The sequence below is a fragment of the Muscardinus avellanarius genome, assembly GCF_963383645.1.
Source record: "Muscardinus avellanarius genome assembly, chromosome: 14".
Taxonomy (NCBI): domain Eukaryota; kingdom Metazoa; phylum Chordata; class Mammalia; order Rodentia; family Gliridae; genus Muscardinus; species Muscardinus avellanarius.
Window position 1 is genome coordinate 16247186 of NC_137800.1, and position 18118 is coordinate 16265303.

The 18118-nt window shown below is 42.8% G+C and overlaps 1 protein-coding gene across 1 annotated transcript in view; it reads left to right on the forward strand.

Moving 5' to 3' along the window:
• PSD3 (pleckstrin and Sec7 domain containing 3) overlaps positions 1 to 18118 on the forward strand; it is a gene marked incomplete at both ends in the record, with an annotated part of 521001 nt that overhangs the window by 137314 nt on the left and 365569 nt on the right. The window contains one exon of the mRNA XM_080710180.1: positions 13030 to 13138. Coding sequence (XP_080566306.1) covers positions 13030 to 13138 — 109 coding nt within the window. The remainder of the gene's footprint in view (positions 1 to 13029; positions 13139 to 18118) is intronic.

An 18118-nucleotide genomic window follows, 5' to 3' on the forward strand; every position in this document is an offset into this window, starting at 1 on the left:
TATGCATTTAGCAAGATGAAGCCTCACTATCTTGCCCAGGGCTCAATGGGATCTGAGACTAGAGGAGGTGCTTACAGCTGTACCCGGCAGCAGCAATATTTATTGAACACCTACTGTGAGCCTGTTCTCACTGTCTGCTTTGCACGGTGTTGTTTTGATTGTTCTCAGTACTTGGCCTGCCTCCTTTTCTAAAAGAATCCAGAGAGGAGCATTTATGAATGCTATTTATTCAGTCTGCTTGCCTTCCTCGTAGGGATCCTGATGATGCTGGGCTGTTAGAGTTCTTGGGCTTTTTCGCCTTTCCCCGCGTGAGCTCGCTTAGTTCTCAAGTGCTCTCTGGACCTGGACAGCTCCTGCCTCCTGCTGGGCAGCCCCCTAGTCTGTAGCAAAAGAGGCAAATGTGTTCAAAGGCTCAGCGGTGCTTTCCTTTTTGCAATGCAAATCTTGATGTCCCCTGCGTCATTTATGAATTTTAAGTACTATCGGAGGCACGCAGATCCGGAGCCCAAGGAAGGCAATAAAAGGTCATTAATAGGCCGGGGCAAGAGAGAAAGGTGAATACAGACTTGAGTCACGGGGTCCACACATTTGCTGTCAAAGGACTCTCCCAGCTGTCATCACTGACTGTGGAATGGTGGGAAAGGCGGGGGAGGAGATGCCGTGGCCTAATAAGATTTGCTGGTTAATTTCCTTGTAAATTCTCTCTTTGAAGCTTCCCAAGTCTTTAGTTACCTGGCGTCTTAGCAAAGGAGCTGCGTGGAAAATTTGAGCTCTGTGTCTTAAATTTGGGAAGCTGTATTCCAAATGCACGTCTGGCATCCCATCCTCTTAGCTCCCAACCTACATCACGCTTCAAAACCTGAAAGCAGCTGTCACTGTTGGTAAAATTAGTCCTATGAATTCAGAGCCTTGCCCAGGACAGGCACAGATCCTAGGAGGGGGGATTTAATCTTCCCAGTAGGTCAGAAGACCACTACAATGGGTCCAAGACGAGGTTATCAAAGGAACAGTCATTCACGTCTGCTAAAGGCTTGCGTTGTTGAAGGAAGCCAGCATGGCGATGCTCTGGCGCTGTTCTGGGCCCCCTGACATCCCTTCCCTAGGCCGCCTGCCCTGACTCTGGTCTCAGTGGAGCTGCTTTCAGGAAATGGGCAGAGAGAATAGGTGGCAGCTGGTGGGAAAATGAGAATGGACCTCCAGGGGCTTTTAAGAAGGCCATGAATCCAGCTTCTGTCTCTGTGCTCATGCAATTAAAAACCGGCTGGCTGGCAGCGGGCTGGATAATGGCGAGGTGAGGAGCTGAGTCTTGCTTTTTGACAGTCTTCTTTTTAGCCTTGGGGTCCATTACCTGCTCTGCCCTTCCTTTCTCCCTTCCTTCCTCTTTTTCTTTTAGAATTTTATTGGTGCAGTGCGACTGTACATTGTGGTGAGATTCAGGGTGATACATTCGTATAAGCCCACAACACCCCTTGGTATAGTCCCCTCCTGTCTCCCTCCCACTGCTCCTGCTCCCTCTCCATGCAGATTAGTAAGATTGTTGGTGGTATCTTCGTGTAAGGACATAATATTATTTGGTGCCCTTTGGTTTTGGTACTGTTTCTAATATTTAGAAATTAAAGAGTTGGTGTTTTAGTCGCCTTATTGGCTTCCTGGCTGATTTTGGCCTTTCTCTCTACTCTCCAGAGGCTGTCTGTCTCCATTTTACTTGAGATTATTGTTGGCTTTTGGAATATCTATCCAATTAACTTGTCAAGGGAATAGGGACGGGTTGTAGGGAATATGTGGGCCATCCCCTTTTGCCCAAGCACCAGTGTTCTTTACAGTGATTTATATGCACGCATATGTCAAATGTGTTTTTTAAAGGGATAAATACACATGCTAGGGTATGGACATCCTCTTTACTGCAAGGAAAAGTGAAAATATGGAGCGTTTTGTTTGTTTTAGGCAATATAAATTTCTTAATTACAATGGGAAGTCTTAATTACAGCAGCAGAGCCAAGTAGATTTGGATGAGCTGCGTGAAGGAGGAAAAGCCCAGGTGGAGTAACACATTCCATGTTGGGCTTGTGATTATTACATTAGCAACTCATTGGTACCCGGAAGCGGCACAAGTATGTTTATATAACGATGCAGGTGTAAGCTCATGGCTTTTCATTAAATACATGCAGAAATAGGTCTAGATACAAAGTGTGTATTTTTTATGTCTATTGCTCTGCGTGTCTATTAGTTTCCTTCGGCTGCTGTAATCAAGTCTGACTAACTGGGTGGCTTAAAACAATGAAAATCTCTTTTCTCACAGTTCCAGAGACTAGAAGTCTGAAAGGAGTCTCGGGGTTTCAAATCAAGGTGCCAGCAGGACAGTCTTGGTTCCTTTGGAAACTCAAGAGGATAATCTATTTCCTGGCCGTTTCTGGCTAAATTCCGTGGCTCAGGAGCCTTCCTACATCCTCAAAGCCAAGAGCCTCGCATTTTTCTCTGCATCTGCTTTTTTTTTTTTTTTTTTTTTTTGTGGTACTGGGGATGGACCCAGCGGCTTTCTACCTCTGAGCTACACCCCAGCCCTATTTTATAATTTATCTGGAAACAGAGTCTCACTAAGTTGTTGAGATCCTCACTCAGTAGCTGAGGCTGGCTGCGAACCTGCGCGATCCTCCTGTCTCAGCCTCCCAAGCCTGGGATTACAAGTGTGCGCCCACGCCCGGCTCTGCACCTGCCTTTCTACACGCTACCCTTTTGTCTAATCTCCTCTTGATTTCTTGGGACACATGCAGGTTGCATTCAGAGCCCTCTTGAATCACTCAGGATGGTCCTCCCTTTTCAAGAAATGCAAAGTCTGATAAGCCGGATACAGAAACTGAATATATCAAACAGAAATGGGCTCTTGTGATTGAAAGAGTATTGTGGTGGAATTGAGGGCAGGAATCCTTCCTTCTCTACCTTGCTGTATTGATCTGTCCAGCCACCCTGTCTCTAACTCTCCCTGGCTTGGGCTAGGATTGCATGGTTCACCCCTCCCCCAACATCCCATCTCTTCAAACCCACATTTCCTAGTGTGGGCTGGTACAAGGATAAGCCTCTTACGCGTACCCTTATTCTAGTTAAAAGAACATAGCTTGGATTTTCCTTACCTATCATCCTAGGATACTTCTTCTTTACCCCTCTTATTTCATCTTTCCTGATGTATGAGTTATCTTGGCTGTATAATAAAGTGCTGCAGATCAAGTGGTTTAAATGGCAAAAATTAATTTTTTTTTTGTGTGTGTGTGTGTGTGTGTGTGTGTGCGTGTAGTGCTAGGGATTGAGCCCAGGGGCATCCTACCTCCAAGATACAACTCCAGCCTGAATTTTTCATTCTTCATTGTGAAACGGGTTCTCACTAAGTTGCGGATGGCCTCATCAAGGTGTTGAGGCTGGCGGTGAACTTTGATCCTCCTATCTCAGCCTCCCAAGTATTAGGATTACAAGCATGCTCCACCGCGCCCGGCTTAATTTTCTCATTTTTCTTTAGACTAGGAATCCATGATCAAGGTGTTCGCAGGGCTGTTTTCTTCCCAGGCCTCTCCCCCTGGCTTGCAGATGGTCTCTTTCTTGTGTGTAAAAAAGGTCTTTGCTTTGAGACCTGATCTCCTCTTTTTAAGAGGACACCAGCTGTATTAGGACCCTCTCTGGTGATCCCGTTATAACTTAATTATCTCTCTAAAGAGCCTGTCTTCAAATGCGGCCCCGCAAAGGTGCTGGAGGTTAGGACTTCAACGTATGAGTTTTTATTTCTTTATTTTAATTTATTTTTTATTTTTATGTGGAACATATTGAAAATGGAATAAATTCAGACTAGACTTGGTACCACCCCACTTCCCCTTCCCCCTTCCCAACAATGAGTGTCCAGGTCAACCATGCTATATTCATATTTTTACACATACTGGATGTAGCTCCTTCATTAATCAACCTCAGCCTTCCTACTTTCCTTCTCTTCCTTTCTAGCTTTGCTGAGGTTTCCCCTCCATTATCTGGAGTCCTTCTGGTATCCCTAATACTCCCTAGTTTGGGCATATTAGAGAAAAACATATGTCCCTTCTCTTTCTGTGCTGGGCTCATCTCACTTAACATAATGTTCTCCAGGTCTTTCCATCTTCTTGCGAATGACATGACTTTGTTCTTCTTTATTACTGAGTAGATTTCCACTGTGTGTATTTCCCATAATTTTGCAATCCATTCATCTGTTGATGGAGAACTAGGTTGGTCCCATATTTTGGCTATTACGAATTGTGCTGCTATGAACATGGGTATGCTTATGTTACTGTAGTTCTCTGATTTCAACTTTGGAAAGATACCCAAGAGTGGTAGAGCTGGATCATACGGTGGATCCATTCCCAGTTTTCTAAAGAATCTCCACACTGATCTCCATAGTGGCTGAACTATTTTGCACTCCCACCAGCAGTGTAAAAGAGTTCCTCTTTCCCCAAAGCAACATATGCATTTGGAGGGCCACAGTGCCTTACTGTTGCATTTCCAGCGAGCACCGAGTTTCCCATCACTGCCTGCGCTTGAGGTGACCTGTGGTCTGCACACTTGCCCTGGGCCTGTCCTGGCTTCTGCTGGGCGATAGGGACAGATGGGATTAAACATGATTAGCGCGGAGTGTGAACGTTGGAATTAAGTGTTAGTTTTGAGCGAGTTAGGACATATTATTTTTATGGCCTTTAATTTAGGTTTTAATCTTTTCCAGCTCAAAGCACTTTATTACTCAACTGACTGATTCAGAGGCGCCCAAATCTTCTGAACATCATATTGAAATTGAAATAATTAAGAAGTGAAGGTGCATGCCACCTGCCGTGAGCTCTGTTCTCCATCCCTGTCCCCACCTTCTGTCCTATGGCTCCATCTTTCCCTTTCCAAATCAACTGGAAATTGTTTTTACTTCTAAAATTTGCTGGTAGCTTTCTGCTTTTTTCCTCCTGATTTTTTTTTTTTTGTAGTTAGATAATTAAAATAGTCATTTTACATCAGCAGCATTTCTCTTGAGTATAAGTTGGTAATTATAATCAGTAACATGTTGTGAGTTGGGTATGTAAGTGACATTCTTTTAAATGTGGAAAGCTATGTCAAAAGTAGGGTTGAGATTTTAATTTTTCTGTTTATTTAATGGTGGGCTTGTGTTTGTGTATACAGGCTATGCATTGGTGATCATATCATTATACATTAGAATTCTATTACAAGGAAAAGATTTGTGTGATGGTCCTTAATGAGCTGTCTATGGAGATGGTTCAGAAATTAGAATCATCGTACTTCAGAACTGTAGAGAGAAATTGAAGTACAGGTTACGCTGAGTATCCCTTATTTGAAATGCTTGGAACAAGAAGTACTTTGGATTTTGTATGTTTATGGATCTTGAAATGTTTGCATGTGTAAAATGAGATATATCCAAGTCTAAATACAGAATTCATTTGTGTTTCATATATACCTTATACCTAGCCAGAAAGTAGTTTTATGCAATGCTTTTACTGTGATAGCAATTATTTTTTTTAATACTGGAGATTAAAGTATGGGACATTCTACCTCTTAGCTATACCCCCCAGCTATATTTATGTATTTAATTTCTTATTTTTATTTTTTGTGGCACTAGGGGTTGAATCCAGGAGCATTCTACCTCCAAGCTACACCCCCAGACCTATTTTATTTTATTTATTTATTTATTTATTTATTTATTTATTTATTTATTTATTTTCAGTACTGGGGATAGAACCCAGGGACATTCTACCTCTGAGCTACACCGCCCCCCTCCCAGCCTTATTTTTTTTTAATTTTTTATTTTTATTATTTTTTTATTGGTGCACTGTATTCATACATCATAGTAGGATACATACTTTTGTAGACATACATGCACACTTTTCCCAGTCAGCCCCACCAAATCCCCACCCCATTCTCTCCCTATCCCTCCCTCTCATGCTTGGCTCAGTAGTTGACATCTAGTATTATGGCAATTTATCTAAAATTAAAAATGATAATCTCACAGAACAGTTTCATTTGTCTGATACCAAGCTTTTGATGACTTAAAGATAACATTTCAATATTTCTTTTTGCTTTCTTTCTTACCAGAGAATATTTTTTTTCTATTTTTTAGGTGAAACTATCATATATTTATATATTTATTTTTCAGAAAAAAATCTATCCTAATGTGGAATATGGACTCTAGGTACCCAAAACGATCTTGAAAAAGAACAAAGCTAGAAGATATATATTTTCTGATTTCAAACCATATAAAGCTACAATAATTGAAACAGTGTAGTACTATTCTGAAGGCAGATATATAAACCATTGGAGTTAAATAAAAGCCTAGAGCTAAATTCTTCCCTATATTGTCAAGTTATTTTTGACAAGGTTTCCACGAACATTTGGTGGTGGAAATATTAATCTTTTAACTAAATATTGTTAAAAAATAATAATTACATGGAAAATAATAAAATTGGACCCTTACCTAATCCTATATACAAATATTAACTCAAAATAGATAATAGACTTAAATATAAATCTTAAGACTATAAACTTTTAGGAGAAAATCTGGGTCATAAAACCTCACAACATTGAAATTGGCAGTGATTTCTTGGTTATGATTTCAATGGCACAGGCAACAGAGGAGTATACAAACTCCCTAAAAAATAAAAAAATATTGTATATCCAAAGACAATGTAAACAGAGTTAACAGTTACTAATAGAATGGTATAAAATATTTCCAATTGCTATATCTGAAGGTATATTAATATTCCAACTAGAAATCCTAAAAATTAACAACAATAAAGGCAAACAATACCCTGTAGAGATAGGTAAAAGACTAACATAAATAATGAATCTCCACAGATAACCAATCTTAGTTGTCTGTTGGATGGAAATTCTTGTTTCTCTAGTTCTGGAGTGTGTTACCTATTTCTTCTTTGTAGTTAATCTCTTTGAGTATTTTCTCTAGCGCTGGTTTTGAAGACATAAATTCCTTCAGTTTCTGTTTGTCCTGGAAGCTTCTTATTTCTCCATCTAATTTGATAGAAAGTTTTGCTGGGTAGGAAATTTTTGGCTGAAAGTTGTTTTCTTTCAGAGTTTGGAATATGTTACTCCAAGCCCTTCTGGCTCTCATGACTTGGTTTGGAAAGTCTGGAGTGATTCTAATTGGTTTGCCTCTGAATGTCACTTGGCCCTTTGTTTTTATTGCCTTTAAAATTCTCTGCTTGGCTTCCACATTGGTCATTTTGACAATTATGTGGCGTGGGGATCCTCTTCTCCGATCCTGTCTAAAGGGAGTTCTATAAGTTTCTTGGACCTGTGTATCAACCTCTTGCTCTATGTTTGGAAAATTTTCTGCTATTACTTCCTTGAAGAGATTGTTGATCCCTTTGGTTTCACTTTCTTTTCCCTCCTCTATTCCAGTTATTCTTAGGTTAGCTCTCTTAAAATGGGCCCATATTTCTTCAATATCAGATTCCTGCTGTCGGATATTTTTTTCTAGATTAGAAACTATGCATTTATTTTTGGTTTGCTCATCTTCTAAGAGTGAGATTCTGTTCTCCATGTGTTCTAATCGGTTGTTTGTGCTTTGAATTGAGGCCTTTACTTCATTAATTGCATCCTTTATCTCTTTTTGGCTCTCTCTGAGTTCTTTTCGAAGCACCTCTATTATTTCTACAGTTATTTTCCTGATTTGATCTTCTAGAAATCTCTGATTTTCTGTTTTATCGGGTTCTGATGTTGTGGGGTTGTGGGCATTCATTGCTCCAGTATTATACCTCTTTCCCATGATTTCGGAAGTTTGTGCCTTCTCTGGGTTCTTCCCTTGGGTCACTATGACTTCACTTAAGGTGTTCTGGATCTCGAGTCAGTAGTATCTCAGACCCCACTACTCCTTTACTGGGTTGTAGCACAGAGTCTCTGAACCAGAGAGTCGTTAGAGGCTGCTTTAGACTGAGGGGGGTGCCAGGTTGCACGTTCTCCTATGGTGTGATATCTCTGCCACCGTCCCTCCCCCACTGGGTCAAGTCCCAGGAAGTACAGTACTGGGATTTCTCCTCTGTGGCCCGCAATTTGACTCACTGTTCTTGAGTATGCAGATGTAGCTGTACTGGCCTCACTGAATTCGGTGCTGCTGCCGCCGGTGGCAATATGGCGCCGCTGCTACGCCCTCGGCTGTGGGGCTGGTGTTTTTCTTCTTGGTTTTGATTTCCATTCTGAATCCCTGCAGCGTGTGCTGAGCTCGGCCACTGGGAGTTTTAGATGCTCTCTGCGTGGAGAAATCCCACCTGGCTGTTCCGCAGTGGCTCACCTCGGCTTGCTGTAGCCGTCCCGTGAATTCGCCGGTGCCGCCGGCAGTATGGCGCTGCTGTCGCGTCTGCCGCGTCCTCGGGCGTGAGGCCGGTGTATCTCCTCTGTGGCTCTGTTCTCAGTCCGCTTTCTCTCTGGAGCCTGGTGATTTTTTGTTTCACTGGTGATGGTGTTTTCTGGCTATGAAAGGCACTGATTTTGTGGTAATGGAGATTTGTTGTTAGCGGGGCTCTTAAGCCCCGCTTTTCTCGGTCGCCAACTTCCCGGAAGTCCCTCTTATTTTTTAATCTTTATTTGGAAACAGGGTCTCACTAAGTTGCAAAGGGCCTCACTAAGTAGCTGAGGCTGGCCGAGAACCGGGATCCTCATGTTTGCCTCGACATCCCAAATGCTGGGATTATAAGTATGCGCCACCATGCCGGGCTAGCTATTTTTATTTTTAAGTTTGAAACAAGGTCTTGCTGAGTTGCTGAGGGTTTTTCTGAGTTGCTGAGGCTAGCCTTGGACCTGTGTTCCTCCTGTCTTAGCCTCTCAAGTACTGGAATTACAGGTGTGCACTTGACACCCAGCTAGTACACTAGCATTTTGATTATGACCAAATGATAACTTTCAGATGAAGTTAGGGTGGAATTTTCTACTTGTAGTATCAGGCCCTAAAGGTTTGAATTTCAGGTTTTCCAGTTAGGGATGTTAAACCTTTCACACTTCTTACCAATAGGGAATCCAAGTCCAAAGACCTAAGCATCTGTATGACCTTGAGTAATAGGGTCAGAGCTAGGATTTAAGTCCCGGTCATCTGACCTTGTATTTATGTCCAGATCAGCTCATTTGCTCATGTTCCTACTTCTTCTCCTTCTTTTCTTTTTCCTTGGGTTCAGCCCAAGGCCTTGCACATGCTAAGCGCTACTGACCCCCCACCTCAACCCTGTACTATGTTTCTTAAAGAGATTTATGTTTCTAGAACTGCTGCTATAAAATTAATAGAATATATTTTATTTAACTGGTACTACAGAATGAAAAAGTAGCACTGATTTAAGGTGGATCTTTCACCTCTTAATTATATTTCAAATATAATCTTTCAAAGAAAGACCTGTAAGCCTTGGCATGGAAGAAGAATATTAATGGGGTTCATGGCTATAAGGATAACTTATATAAGCAGGAATGCATTTTTTTTTTTCTATTGGCAAGACAGGGAGATATTAATGCTTTGATTTGGGCCTGCATGGGGGATGTATATTTCAAAATATAAAGCTCTTTGTTAGAGTGGAACCTATTAGTACATTTTACTCCTATGTAGAACAGCCCTTCAGAAAATGTGTCTTTCCACTGAGAATGTGAATATACTTTGAACACTGAGGCTGGCTGTGAACCAACTTGAATGTCTGGCAGCGGAGGTATTCCAAGCCGAGTCTATAGATCATATCTACCTCCAAGCTATACCTTCAGCCCTATTTTTTTATTCTTTATTTTTTTGAAACAGGGTCTCAGTGAGTTGTAGAGAGCCTAAGTCATAGCTGAGGCTGTCCATGAACCGCAGTCCTCTACCTCAGTCTCCCAAATGCTGGGATTACAAGCATGTGCCACCATGCCCAGCTAGTTCAGCAAATTTCCCAGGCGATTCTTAACGTGTAGTGAAATATGAGATCCAATGGTCTAGAATTCCGGTCCCCAAAATGTGGTTTATTTTAGATGCTAAGTAAAAGGGGGAGGGGGTTGCTGAGATCGAAATCTGCAGCAGGTACTAGAAAACAACAAACCTGGGATTATTTTTAAGTCAAGCCCTATTGCAGAAACGACACATTTGGACTTCAAACTCTTTTCTTCCTTTTGTCTCATTCCAACCCATTTTTTATGCAAAAACCATTTTTTTTGTGTGTGGTACTACAGATTGAACCCAGGGGCATTCTACCTCTGAGCTGTATACTCAGCCCTATTTTATTCTTTGTTTTAAAACAGGGTTTCATTAAATTGCAGAGGGCCTCACTGAGTTGCTCAGGCTGGTTTTGAACCTGCAATCCTCCTGTCTTAGCCTGCCAAGTACTGGGATTACAAGGATGGGCCTCCATGCTCCACCGATGAACAGTTTTTAAAATGTAAATGGTCACTCTGTTTAGAACCCTTCAGTGACGTCCGATCAAGGTTTTGTTTTGAGGTACTGGGGATACAACCTAGGGACCTTCTGCCTCTGCGTTATCCCTCCCATCCAGCCCTATTTTATAGAGCTTCACTAACTTGCTAGGGCTGAATTCAAAACTGAGATGCTCCTGTCTCAGCCTCCCAAATAGTGGGCTTGTAGGGACACATCCCCATGCCCGGCTGTCATCAAGTTTTTCTTAAAATGCTACTAAATTTCCTTGATTCACACCCCCTGTGTCTGGTGCTCACCTCCCCTATGAGCAGTGATCAAAAGTGGCCCCTCTGCTTCCTCCCTGGGCAATCCTAATTCTCTTAGTATTTGAGTAGCCTAGTCCATGCCTTCAGGCCATGTGAATGGCCCTCCCTCCCTAATGCTATGGTGCTGTCCTTCCAGGGCACCCAGCCTCTTACTCCATGAGCATTAGCCCCTCAGAGAGCCTTCCCTAACCACCTTTCCAAAACTAGGGCACTTGGTGTGGGAGCCTGTTGGGAGCCATTAAGGCCTTCCCCTAGATTGGTGTCTCCGACTCAGCTGACTGTTCTTCGCCCAGAGTCAACAAGGTTTGGGGTTATGGAAAGTTTGGGGTTATCAGAAAGAGGTCTGAGAGAGGATCAGGTGGTGATGACACGAGGGTACTGATAGGCCTATCTGTAATATGTGTTTTGTATTGGTCTTTATTGTATTCTGGTGGTGGTAGCACGAGAATGTTGATTGACCTGTAGCTGTGTATAAATACCTCTGGAAAAACAAAGTCGGCACAATAAAGATGAGATTGACCCAGAAGTTGCATTGGCCAGGAGTGTCGGCACAATAGAGAATACTGACCCAGGCATAGTCGTCGACCCGTAGGAAATATTGACCTACAAACAGGGGTCGACCAGTAGAGATAGTAGGCTGGCGGCTCCCCCACATTAGAATTTAAAATTCTCCATCCTCATGCCTCACTTCAGAACCCGTACTCTTGCCGGCTGGCTTCGGCAGGAGCCCGTTGGTCGACTTCCTTTTTTATTTTATTTTATTTTTTTTTACCAGCCTGAAGCTCCCCAAGCACATCCAGAAATTAATATTTGCTTTCTGTTGGGGAAAAAGATAATTAACCTGTGATTATTTAGCACATTACACTAAGAAGATGTGCAGCTTTTTCAGAAAGATAAATTTTGCACATCACAAACATAAAATGATTGCTGAGCTATTTTAAGAAACTTCTATCTCAAAATTGTGCGAGCTGGCGCTTTGATGATGGTTTGAAAGTATGGAGTGTGTGCGATGGGGTCGCCAACCCTGTCAGACTGGGGTGATGGACCTGTGATTGGACCTTCTTGAAACTGTCAATCATGTCTGCTACAAAGGCTGCAATAGAAGTCATAATATTTTCTTCTTCCAAACAGTTACTTGGTTGTTTATGGAAACCTCCATTCTTCTCTTCCCCAAACTGAATGTTCAGTTGCTTGTCAAACATGAGAAAAGATATATCATACGCAGCGGGTAGAAGCCAGTGTGGGGCCTGTGTGGGGATCCTGGTTAATGTTTGAGCTCAGAGTAAAGAGGCGGGATGACGCTCTGGCTGCTCTAGGTCAGATTTCTCTGCACTGTAAGATCTCTTCCTTTTTGCTTATTTTTAACTGGTCCTAGATCTGAGACGGGAGACACTCTTGATTTTTGGCTTTTGCCTACAGCAGCCAGGAAGGAGATCTTAGGAATTCAGAATCGTGATGAGAATCAGGGGCCACGGTCCCAGTCACCTCTGTCGTTTTCCTTTTCAATAAGGAGCTTTTGGGATTACAAGGGACACTGGGACAGATGTTCAAATTTAGGACAGTTAGTATAAATAGGATGCTTGGCCGTTCTGTTTGTGCCCTGTTTGGGTGAATGGTTGTTCTGATTATGTAAAAATAGGATCTCTTAGGGGGCAAAGACTACTTTTTTGTTGGTGTTCTTGAACAGAACTCACACAGAAAAATTTTTTTTTTATTATGGATGGATGGGTTAATGATGATCACATGGGAAATAATCCATTTGAATATAAAATACAGTCTTCTAACGTCTGAAAAATTATATAAATTTAATTTTTATAAGATCCGCCATAAATCAGGCCCACAATCAAGGCAAGCTTTTTTATGGTTTCTTATTCCTCTCTAGAGGCTCCTCTGTGTATCTTTTTTCTGGAGTTGTAATCATGAAGCAATACTCTTGCATGCTGATTTCTTTCAGGTTATTGTCCTTTTGTATTGGTGCGTTGTAGGGATACATCAGAGCGAGTGCTAGGCACACACGTGCACGCAGCACCTGCTGTGTTTCCCGCAGGCTCCCGCCCTTTCCCCATAGATAATCTTTACGTCCCAGGAGATCCGTTCTTGTATGACTAAGGATGGTTTGAAGAGTTTCCATCTTCAGAGCTCCCTTCCTCCTCCCGAGCCCCTCCCCTTCCACCAGGTCTCCCTCCTACCTGTTCTGTCCTCGGTCTTTCACTTTGAGTGGTTACTAGCTTCCTGTCTAGGGCTTATGTCTTAATTGCTAAATCGTTCCCTTAACGGACAGGTTGTTTTCTGGTGTGTTTTTAACGGTGTCTGCTCTGTTCTCTTTTGCAGGCAGAGGCGTTTGTTTGGGCAAATAGTGCATCAGCACATTCCCAGAGCGTGGCCAAGGCCAAATATGAATTTTTATTTGGCAGATCTGAAGAGAAAACTCCAGAGACTAGTGAGTACATCCCATCCCCTCTACACCTAAGAGGTGCTAGTGAGTGCTGTTGATTTCTGGTGCTTTACCTTCACTCGCGGTACTTCTCTTCAACCTCTGCGAAGCCTGTCGGCTCCAAGTATTCATCAGCGCTAACTTCCCAGTGTGTAGAATTCAGAGATATTGGATATAGTTTTTGTAGCCTGTTCTTGGTAATTTGAACCTTTTTTTTGTTGTTTGTTTTTTCCTGGAACTAAGGATAGAACTCAGGGACATTCTAACTCTGAGCTATACTCTCAACTCTATTTATTTATTATTTTATTTTTTGGTGGTACTGGGGTTCCTGGAAACCCTTCTATCTCCGGTTTACACTCCCAGACCTATTTTTATATGTTTTTTTATTTGAATCTCTTAAGCCAGCCTTGCTGGCTTCGAACTAGCGCGATCATACTGACTCTGCCTTCCAAGCGCGGCAATTACAAGCATGTGCCACCACGCCCGGCTCTATTTATTTATTTTGAGACAGGGTTTCACTAAGTTCTTCAGGGCCTCACTAAGTAGCTGAGGCTGGCTGTGAACCTGTGATCCTTCTGTCTCAGCCTCCCAAGTACTGGGATTACAAGTCTGTGCCACCACTCCCGGTTCCCATTGTAAACTTTCTGTTCCCTATTTAATTTGGTAAAAACAGTTGGTGGTCTTTTTTTCTTGGTGGTATGATGTCATTCTGCAAGGGTGAAAGTATGAATGCATTTTCAAATTAGATACATTTGATGAGAATTTATGTGCTGGTTACTTATGTTGTGCTATTGTGAGGGTACAAAGAAGTAGAAGACATGGTTGTCCCCTATTAGTTACCTTTTCTGATTTTCATTTTTGGTTGAAGAGAAAGAAACAAGTCTTGGGATGGTGAGGGGGCGGGAGTGGTCACCTTTAGCTGGGCCGTGATGACGTCATGGAGAAGGTGGAAATTTAACTTGGTTTTAAAGGACAACTGGCATTCAGATTAATAGAGTTCTGGGGATGGAATTTTATGCGGAGGGAATGGCTTGAGCAAGGATGTAGTGGCAGAGGTCAAGTTATTTGAGGACCTGAGCAGAGGTCCAGGGTTTGGATTGCAAGCATTGCTGGGGAGAGAGAACCCAGGGGCCTTCTACCTCCTGGCTACACTTCCAGACCTATTTTATGTTTTATTTGGAAACACGGTCTTACTACGTTGCTGAGAGCCTCAGTAAATAGCTGAGGCTGGCTTTGAACCTGTGTCATCAAAATAAAAATAAAAATAGGGCTGGGAGTGCAGCTCAGAGGTAGCATGTACCTGAGTTCAAACTCTAGCATAACACACACATACACACACACACCCCTCCTAACATAGATCTTTCTTCTTCTCCTTCTTCTCCTTCTCCTCCTTCTCCTTCTTCCTCTTCTTCCTCTTCCTCTTCCCCTTCTCCTTCTCCTTCTTTCTCCTCTAGTGTGTACTGAAAGCTGTCATCAGACTTTACTATTCTCTATGGATGTGAGCCAGTTCCTATAACTCCCATACTCTTTCTTGACAGTGACTTAAACTATCCAAATGCTCCAGAAATCATTTCTTGAAGACAAGGAAATGTTGAAGGCCTTTTCTGAATGCAGTCATGCAACATGTACAGTGGGCAGCAGATCCAGTGTGAGAGCCCAGGAACAGGACAGTCAGGTCAGGAGAGGTTAGTTGGTTAAAAGTCCCCAGAACACCCAGTGAAAGTGTTGCTGCTACAGGGAGACCAGGCTCAGACGTCCCCACCGAGCAGGGACTTAAGGGCTTCCAGTGATAGGTTCTAGGGAGAACGGTCCAGGATTATTTGCGAGCCGTTGCTTAGCACTGGGTTTTGAGTCAGCGATGAGCGCTCAGGGTATTGGCCCAGGTGTGAGAGAACGCGAGATTGTTGTGAAGAAGCCCTAGGCAGGGAATTAAGATGTGTGTTCTCATGATGGATATACTGAAAAAGCCGACTATGCTTCTCTTGTTTCTGTTCCTTCTTCCCGGGAGCTGTCCCAGCAATCTGGAGCTTTTCAAGGGCAAGAGCACGAGTTGGTCATTGTTTAGAGGCTCTGGGCTAAAAGGGCCCATGTGACATGAAATGTGTTATGACTTTAGCTGCAGTCACTAGAGGTAGGGGTCTAATCTGGGGCTAACCAGGACTCCATCCAATGGGAGCTGGGTGACAGCGCCCCCTGGAGGCCATCTCACCATTCCTCTCTGGGTCCTTAGATGGTTGGTGCGGCTTGGTCTTCCTTCCTTCCTCCCTTCCTCCCTTCCTTCCTTCCTCCCTTCCTCCCTTCCTTCCTTCCTCTCTATACTAGAGATTGAACCCAGGGGCACATAGTTTAGATGCTTTAGAATCAAGTTACAAGCCCAGCCTGGTATACTATGAGAGGAGACCCAGGCTTTCATGCGATCCCTCATTACGTAAGCCATGCCAGTAGTTGCAAGTTATTTGATGTAATGAGGTAAGACAGGTGCCCTCAGGGATTACTTAGTTGTTTGGAGATTTTTAAAACTTCGTAAAAGGTCTTCAGCTTGCCTTTTAGAGTTTGTGGCGACTCCTTACTGATGACCCTGCGTCTTGTAAGGCAGCCTGTGGTTCCTCCCAGTTTACTGGGTGTGAAGTGCCCAGGGCAGCCGCAGAGTCTGGGTCCTGGCATACCTTTGGTGCCTGTGAATGAGTTACTTAATTGCCTTGGTTTTTTCATCTATAAAATAATGATGATGATAGTAACTTATTCATATAGTTGTAGTGGAAATCAAATGAGATCAGAGTCTCTATAGCTCAGTGCTTGGCACAAGGTACAGGAAACCGGCATGCATTTATTTATATATTTATTTATTTATTTATTTTTGCATGACTGGGCTTGGAGCCCAGCGGCATTCTACCTCCAAGCTACATCCCCAGCCCTAGTTTTTTTTTTATTCTGTATTTTTGAAACAGGGTCTCACTAAGTTGTAGAGGGCCTCACTAAGTACCTGAGGCTGTCCACAAACCGAGATCCTCTTTTTTAGCCTCCCAAATGCTGGGATTGCAAACATGCACCACCGCACCCGGTGGAAACCAGTTTTTATAAGCAAGCTAGCAGAACTTGTGTTGGAAGGAATATTGGAAATCACCTTTGCACTGCGCAGATGAGGAGTCTGAGGACTCAGGAGGACAAAATAACCTGCCTAAACTCGCTTGAGCCATCTTCGAAGTTACTTGACTCTGAGTCATGTGTTTGATGTTTTCTCTGTCTTGCTTTCTTAGGAAAACAGACTCTCAGATTGGAAGGGCGTAGGACTTCTCTGATCCCACCTGGCTTGAAAGGTTGCTAGATGGTTGTGCGGTTAGAACGGCATCTAAATTAAGAAGGATGGACAGGCCATGAGGGAGCCCACTGAAGCACCTCTGATGATTGATTACTTAGAGGAGGAAGGAAGAGAATTTTCTTCACATGGTGTGTCTCCTGCCTGCATTGGATTGCTCAGGGCCCATTATTAAAAGACAAGAGGTGAATGGAGGCCAGAGTGCGAGCCATGGGAAATACACAATGATTTAAGGTTCTATAATGATTGTGTGGAAGCCTCCGGCTAGTTTTTTAAGATAGCATAAATACTAAAACTATAAAAATATTAGTTTGATTTACATGGAACTTACTCTAAGTTAGTGTGTGAGTGTGTGTTTTACTGGGGATTGAACCCAGGGGCATTCTACCTCTGAGCTACACCTGCAGGCCTATTTTTTTAGGGTCTCACTAAGTTGTGGAAGGCCTTGCTAAGTTGTTGAGGCTGGCTGTGAATCTGTGATCCTCCTGTCTCAACCTCCCAAGTACTGGGATTATGTGCTACCATGCCCGGCTTTGTTTTTGTTTGTTTTATTGGTTTATTTTTGTCGTTTGGTACTGGGAATTGAGCCCAGAGGCATTCTACTTCTGAGCTAAACTCCAGCCCTCTTTTATTTAAAAAAATTTTTTTTCTTTTCAGTACTGGGGATGGAACCCAGGGGCATTCTACCTCTGAGCTATACCCCCAGCCCCATTTTTTTATTCTTTATTTTGAAACAGGGTCTCACTGAGTTGCAAAGGGCCTCACTAAGTAGCTGAGGCTGGCCGTGAACCAGGATCCTCCAGCCCAGCTTTATTTTTTAAATTTTGAAATAGGGTCTCATTAGGTGGATGAGAATTTCACTGTTTGATTCTGCAATCCTTCTGTTTTAGCCTCCCAAATACTGGGATTATAGGCATGCTCCACCATGCCTGGCTTGTTTCAGTTTTTGAAACAAGGTTCTAGCTAGGTTACTGAGAGTCTCACTAAACTGCTGTGGATTGAAACGTTGATCCTTCAGGCCCCAGCTGCCCAAACACTGGGATTCCAAGTGTCTGCACCACACCTGACTTAGGGTATACTATTTAACCAGGTTTTGTGATGATCGATGGCCATGAGTAGGAATAGATTAGGTGCTCATTGCAAATAGATTTAGATGAATTCTGAAGATTTAGATGATTTCCAAATAGATTTAGATAATTTTTATAAAGTATTTCATGTAAATTTTATTTAAAAATAAATTACCACTTTTAAAAAAAGAGAGTGGGTGACCTGTAGGCACATGACTTCTCGCAGTGAACTGCCATACTCTGCAGGCAGTGAACTAGATCAGGGTTCCCGAACACTATTTTTTTTTTTTTTATATTTTGCGTTGGATAGCAAACAAGGGACTTATGTCTAGAATATACAGGGAAAACACTTTTATCTCAACAGCGAGAAGTTAAAGAAACTAATTTATAAAAAGGGCAAAGGAGCCGGGCGAGGTGGCGCATGCTTGTCATCCCCGCGCTTGGGAGGCGGAGACAGGAGGATCGCGCAGGTTCGAAGCCAGCCGTGCTGGCTTAAGTGACCCTGTTTCCAAATAAAAATATAAAATAGGTCTGGGAGCGTAGCCCGGAGGTAGAAGAGTTTCCAGGAACCCCAGTACTACCAAAAAAAAAAAAAAAAAAAAA